Raw genomic sequence first — 7,326 nt, 5'->3', positions numbered from 1 at the left:
GTTTACAACAACTTTTCTGAAGTCCTTCAGATGAGAAGAGAGAGCGGTTATGTGCCATTACTACTTCTGGTTCATTATCATCAATAGTAGTAACCTGTGACGCGATTGCGTCATACCTGTAGATTTTTCAACTCTATTTAGCCTGCTGCATTAAACCTGGAGGATATAAGTATAAAAGGATATAAGTTTCCTTTGGCTTCCGCAAAATGAGATGGTGATGTCATTCGACGAGGGGATTAGGTCGGTGATTTATCACGACTGCCCTCCAAAACCGGTTCATCAAACACAATGGATACATGTTAAAAGTGTATCAAATTAAAAAGTAACAAAGTAACACTATTTTTTTTTTTGAAAAAAGATTTAAAAAATCCAAATTTCGATAAACGTAGTTCTCTAGATATTGTTGCCATGGTGAAATCATGTCACACGAGCCCTTCTGGATATCGTCTAGATGGAAACAATTACTCAGATTTGTAATTCTATTGCGCACGTCCGTCTTACTCTTCTCAAAACGGCTCATTGAGCCTCTTAACTCTGACGCAACCCTACGAAACCGGAATAAAAACAAAATAATGACAGAACAAAAATTAAAAAGATAAAACCAAAAAGTAAATAACAACAAGTAAACAACAAAATAATTAAATTTCAGGATTCTATTATCGAATGCTTTCTTCGTGTGTGTTATAACGTACACCTCCAATCACTCAAGAATGTAAATTCTTTGCATTTTTCTACCAGACTACAGTAATAGCCCGCGTATAAGAACCTGTATTTTTCAATTTAGCCTAAATAGGTTCTTATATAAATGATACTTAGAGCAAATTTAGGCTAACAAGGTTCTTAAAATAGGTTCTTATATTTTCATGTGAATTTGATCTGGATATACTATATATATTATAAATATCATCTCATAATACAGTATAATGGCAAACACAATAGACATACAACATGGTACTTAAGCTTGAAAGAAAAAAAATTGTGTCAAGTTACTTTTAAATAGATGATGGTCGTAATTCAGCAGTTTCTATCTATACACTTTCACAGCAACCCCACTGATAAGAACCTAACTTAAAATTTTAGCCTAAATAGGTTCTAAGAACCTATTTAGGCTAATGGAGGGGGCTTACAATGAAAATTTTAGCCCAACAGGTTCTTAAAAACCAGGTTCTTATACGCGGGCTCTTACTGTATTGGAACCATAAAAGGAATCTCTAATAAATTTTCTTTAACAGATGTCGACGAGTGCCAGGTGGGATCATACTCCTGCCATGCAAATGCCATTTGTGTCAACGTCCCTGGTTCGTACACCTGTAAATGTATTGGCTATGTAGGCGACGGCAAACGTAACTGCGAAGGTACGTTTTCCAGCGTATTTTAACAGTGCTACTACTATTTCTTAGTTCTTCAACGCAAACCGGTTTTGAAGGAAAATTGCTTCCTTAATATAACTCGAATAACTCTAAATTATTGTTGTATACTATTTCCCATGAACAGGCGCTTACGTAACTTACTGGTGATAAGATATACGAAAGCTTTTCTTTTAGTTTGTCTGTTGTTTTGGAGCGGGAGGGTGGGGGAAGAGGGGGAGTGGGAAGGGAACGCGAGAGGAGTACTTTTTTTTTTTTTTCTTTTCGTATTTTTTTTAAAATTGCAAACTTAAAACGGCTATCAATACGTGAATTAAGCCATAATTACAACACTGCTCCTTCGTTACAGCACCTTTGGTGACAGCTACCTCATCCTGTGGTTCCCATCATGGATTTGTGCGTTTAACCAACACTAAAGGTGTTATACAGACAAACGATGGCTTCTACTACGAGAATAATGTTGATTGTCGATGGAAATTGTCTTCAAACACATTGCTACAACTCCATTTTGCAAGTTTTAGGACGGAGTCGTCCAATGACTACTTAGCCATCTACGATGGTGGGTCACCGTCCGCTCCTCTAATTGGTCGATTTAGTGGACACTCTCTCCCTTCTCCCATTGCGACTTCTTCGAACAAACTTTATTTGCAATTTACATCAGATGGCTCAACTGAAGATTTCGGATTCAAAGCATTTTACAGAGGTATGGTGCAGTTTCTTAACAATAGCAGAATTCATTGCGAGAAAAGGCTTTTATACTTGTCCGTCAAGTAAAAAGTGTCCCAATTCCTATGTAATTCTGGCTATTTTGGACCTGAGTTTTACCTTCTGGCGTTGATTTCATCCAGGAAACACTCGGAAATAGAGAACGCCTTCGCACTCGATTGAATCTGGGCATGGCTTTGCTCTTAGTGTATTTACAGCTCTGAAATTTAAAAGGCATTTTATCAAAACGCTTAGTGACTGCTCTCTTGAAAACTTTGTAATGACATCATGAATGTCCGAATGGCGGCCAATTGGATCCACCATATTAGATTTCTGGATTTGGCCAAAACTTCAAGAAGGCGCCGAAATTGAACGAAAGTAACCAGAACACTTATATGGGCTAAAAACATAGAAGTTAAAGAAAGAAAACTAATTTTTCTTCATTTCAAAAAGGAATTTTCCATTGGCCGGTCGAAAAAAGGTTGCCATGGAACAGTAACCGATGGCATCAAATTGTTCCCAGATAATTTTCTAAAAAAGTCTATAAGTCTCAGAGCATTTTCTAAGATATTATAAACGTTATTCAGGTTCAAAGTCGCTGCCGGCATAATCCGTCCCCCCCCCCCCTCCCCACCCACCTATACCCCGTCTAGACAGGGTTAAATGGCACACGTACCACGTTATGATATCATACGTTTGTTAGGAAGCAGCAACCGTTGGATGTTATGAAATATAAAATAAATGGAGGCGCTTGGAAACTTTAAAATCGAAAGTAGGCGATAATAAAATCATCATTTGTTCTTCAATAACACAATATTTCGATATTTTTCCAAGGAATTAAATTTGACTGTATTTCCGAAATTACGTCTTTCAAGGGTGTATGTTTCATTTATATGCAGCTATTTCAATTAACGTTGACGGATCAAAGTATAAAGCTATAAGACAAGACCTCAAGATTCTGTAAATTTTTTTATGAATAAGTTCATCAAAATCAGCTATGCCTCGTCTGTCCAGTGAAGATATACGATGGGGAGCCATTTGGATGAAAGAAATGTTAGGATATCAAATGGATGAGGTGGCAGCCTCTTTGAAGATGTCTTTAAGCTTTAAGCTTTGATCCAACAACGTTAATTGAAATAGCTATATACCAAACGTGCGAGTTCGGTATATATTTGATCACTACTGAAATACTTGAAAACTTAAAGAATGTTTCAACCTTTAATCTTACTCTTGTCACAGTTGTCAATAAACTTTGGGCCAGATTTTAATAAAACTTAAAATTGGTAGAATCAAGGAATAAAAATGACGTTTCTCTTTGTTCTTCAATGACATTTACTTAATATATATGTATTTTGTAATTTTACAACTATTAGCTATCACAACAGGGAGCCTCCGTTTGAGTGGCAATTCATTAGCCGCTGGTAGAGTGGAAATATTCTATAAGGACCAATGGGGCACTATTTGCGATGATGCCTGGGACATAAATGATGCCAACGTCGTCTGTAGACAGCTTGGTTTCCAAAAAGCTTCAAGAGCCTTCAGTAACGCTCATCACGGTCAGGGGCCTGGTCCCATTTGGATGGATGATGTGGCCTGTTCAGGAAACGAGTCATATCTCTACGACTGCAGACACCGTGGATGGGGAAACCATGACTGCACTCACAGCAGAGATGCCAGTGTTGAGTGCCTTCCTGTCTGTTTAGCAAATGGAGGACCTAACTACGGCCGGGTTGAGATTTTCTACAAAGGAATCTGGGGCACAGTGTGTGATGATGAGTGGGATATCAATGATGCTCACGTGGTGTGTCGTCAGCTTGGTTTCCCCAGCGCATCAACATATTATCATGAGGCGCAATATGGTGAAGGATCTGACCCCATTTTGTTGGATGATGTCAGATGCAGTGGAGGAGAAGCTTCGATATCTGATTGCTTTCATAGGGGCTGGGGAATAGTTAGCTGTAGCCATAGCGAGGATGCAAGTGTAATTTGCAACACTTAGTTTTCGCTAAGTTAGAAAAAAAAAATGATATATCTTTTGTGAGTTAAGCCCTTATAAGTAGACCGAGACAAACTGAGATAGCCAATAACCTAACGCTCTTTAACTTGATTATATTTCCTTTTAAATCCTCGTGAGAAACAGTACTCCTTACTCTTTAATTATTCTTTAAAAGGATAATGGGTTTTTTTCTTTTTTCAATAAGGATGGCAGGTGTTCGGAGCGACTTAGCGATTTAGATCGAGGGCGTTCAGTGTTGAACAAGACAGTGTAGGAAACGAGATTGCAAAAAAAAACAAACAAAAAAAACCCCGACTTTATTTTGCTTTTAGCTAAGAAGAGATAAAAAAGACAAACTTTTCTTTTTTTCTAGCTTTGCATAATAATTTATAATACCCAGTATCTTTTTAATTTGCTGAAAGGAATTACTCCTTTACTGAATACCAGATTACAATCAGTTAAAGAAAGATCGAAAAGAACGAGGCTTTGTTGAACCGTATACAGCTATTTCAATTAACGTTGCCTATACCAGAAGGGCTTAAGGAAATACGGATAGTTTGTTAATATATTAGCCAATCTCGGCTATGGCTCATGTCTAGAAAAAGTAAATCAGTGGATCAAACGTTTTCCATCCATAGTACTGATATCCAAATTAAAAGCTATACAAATACCTATATCATTTTTCCGTCCGTTGTTCGGGGTGAACACGAGGGTTTAACATCCGACAACGTTAATTTCAATGGCTGTATTTTACGGTGTTCAATCATTAGACTACAAATAGGTTTAAAATAAACTAACAACTTCATATTAACGAACCATAGGTTTTGCCTTGGAAAGCATTGCGCGCTTGAATCTTTTGTTGTTTTCGATATACCGTGATTAGTTTAAATAAGCACTGTTTGATGTTTATGATAGCGCTTTCAAGTATTAGCTCAATACGTAAAGCTTTTTATAATATTAATCATCTCTAATGCCGGATTACTTATGATGTTTGATAAGAACTTTGATGGACAGTTATTGGTAAATTTAGTTGTGTGGCCAGTCGATCCTATTAATTACTGTTGGATTGGCCGCCTTACATTTTAATAGCATAATGTTATTGCCACACTGATTGGTAAGACCTGGTAAAGTCGTAGAAACTGTTTTTGAGAAACAAACCAGTGACTATAAATGTTAGAATTATAGTTCCATGAATAAGTAAATAGAATTGTTTAATCCTCCTCAGTCTGCTTTTGTTTTTCGTTCCTGGGAAGAACCAAATCGTGCAAAATGACACAGAGAGGTCTAAAATCCAAATTTGACGAATTCACAGGCTGTCAAAATTTTGTTGGCATGGAAAAAGATGATGTCACGAGTAGTATACAACATGGGGCTATGAGATCATTTTCAAAAACTGACACCAAACTGACCCCCAACTAACCAACATTCATCGCTTAAATCAGCCCAACTCATCAATCACCATTTTTCATAAATGACACATGATTTGAACCCAACTCACCCATCATCAATGCCTTTCTCAGCCTTTTGAGGCGCCATCTTGAAAAAACCTAAATCCTCGGTACCTAAATTTTCCTCGGTTATCAAAATCCTCGGTTTTTTAAAAAACCGGTTTTAACCAGTTTCAAAATTATTATCTAATCAAATTATATGAATCAAAAATTCGAGTTTAATGACAAGACATATTTTATTCATCCAACATTTCAAAACTATGCAGCAACTGCTGATGGTTATATTATTAATCGAAAAAGATTGGAACCCAGAAAAGGATATTTATCTGAGAATGGTTATTACATAATTTCTCCGGGACAATACAATACATGTCCAGCTCACAGATTCGTTTATGAAGCTGTCAATCAAACAATAATTCCACCTGAAATGCAAGTTAATCACATTAATTCCAACCGTCAAGACAATTCCAGTGAAAATCTTTCCTTGGTAACTCCATCAGAAAATATGAAACATATGCATGAAGCAAGAAAAGCATTTTTTAACAGCCCATATTCAGAAGAAGAATTACAAACAATCAATAGATTAATGGAATTTCCACCAATAGAGGACAATAATTGTGAGTTTACAAGGTCGGAAAACAAAATTATCAATAAGATGTTTTACAGAATGTGCAACGATATGGATGACATTAATTTTCCACTTTACAATGATTAATGATGCTTAATTTAAGGTTAATTTGATTAACATTTAGATTTAAATATTAATGATGTGTTTTTAGAATTCATTTTGGCATTATTTTGAAAACCAAAAGGGCTTAAAGACAAGAAACGTATATATATTAAAAAGAGTGAAATGAAAAAAAATCAAAAATCAAAAATCGCATATGTGGATTCTTCTGCTGGTGAGAATTCATCTGAGGAAAACCCAGCCACAAAGACTATTATTCATGATGGAAAAACATATTATATTTAACAATTATTCCACGAGCGCGCGTTGGATATGAGATGATAGATAGCCAACGAGGCGCGTAGCGCCGAGTTGGCTATAATCATCTCATATCCAATAAGCGCAAGTGGAATAATTGTTTTATTAAAAACAACCGAGAAATATTGCTAGATCTTACTGATTTCGCTGTGCAAGAACGACCAGAAGGCAATTTAATGGTGGCCATTTCTCGGCCATGGTATAATTGCTCATATACCATGGCCGCTAAGCCAATCAAATCCCTTGAATTGCATTATACAATGATGCAGTTTTTAATAAACATCCAATATATGACAATTATGGAGCATCAGAAGATGGATACATCATTAATAACAAGACATTGAAACCAAGAAAGGGGAGATTAATAAAGAATGGATACTTGGATATACCTGTTTCTCACAAAAAGATGTCAACAAGACGTTTGTCTCATAGAATGGTTTTTGAATCTGTTAATCAACAAATAATACCAGATGGATATCAAATACATTACATAAATTGTGATAAACAAGATAACTCAATTGTTAATCTTGAACTTGTGACTAGAAAACAAAACATGAAATATGAAGGTCAACGAAGAAAGGGAATGAAATATAAAACAAAGATTGAAATTACATCAGATAAACCCATTGAATCAATAAAATTGGAAATTAAAATGAAAGAATCAGACGATGAGTTTACAGAAGATGAAAAACAGTTAATTGATAAAAAATACAATGCAATGATGAAAAAAATCGAAAATGGTAACTTTCCATACAAAAAACAACTTCAACAAAATTTTTTCAAATATGGAATTTTGGTAATTTTTAATTTCGCTGAGTATTTAAT

General features: G+C 35.7%; 1 protein-coding gene across 1 annotated transcript in view; it reads left to right on the top strand.

The window, feature by feature from the left end:
• Window positions 1-4,340, top strand: part of LOC146460509 (scavenger receptor cysteine-rich domain-containing protein DMBT1-like) — a 5,430-nt gene extending 1,090 nt beyond the window's left edge. The window contains exons 2-4 of the mRNA XM_085088142.1: window positions 1,233-1,355; window positions 1,717-2,070; window positions 3,446-4,340. Coding sequence (XP_084944268.1) covers window positions 1,233-1,355; window positions 1,717-2,070; window positions 3,446-4,071 — 1,103 coding nt within the window. The 3' untranslated portion in view covers window positions 4,072-4,340. The remainder of the gene's footprint in view (window positions 1-1,232; window positions 1,356-1,716; window positions 2,071-3,445) is intronic.
• The last annotated feature ends 2,986 nt before the right edge of the window (window positions 4,341-7,326 follow it).

Source organism: Pavona decussata, unplaced genomic scaffold (genome assembly GCF_977016875.1).
Source record: "Pavona decussata unplaced genomic scaffold, jaPavDecu1.1 SCAFFOLD_211, whole genome shotgun sequence".
NCBI classification, from domain to species: domain Eukaryota; kingdom Metazoa; phylum Cnidaria; class Anthozoa; order Scleractinia; family Agariciidae; genus Pavona; species Pavona decussata.
Note: the sequence above shows the minus strand (reverse complement) of the source record. Positions and strands in the feature narration are given on the sequence as shown.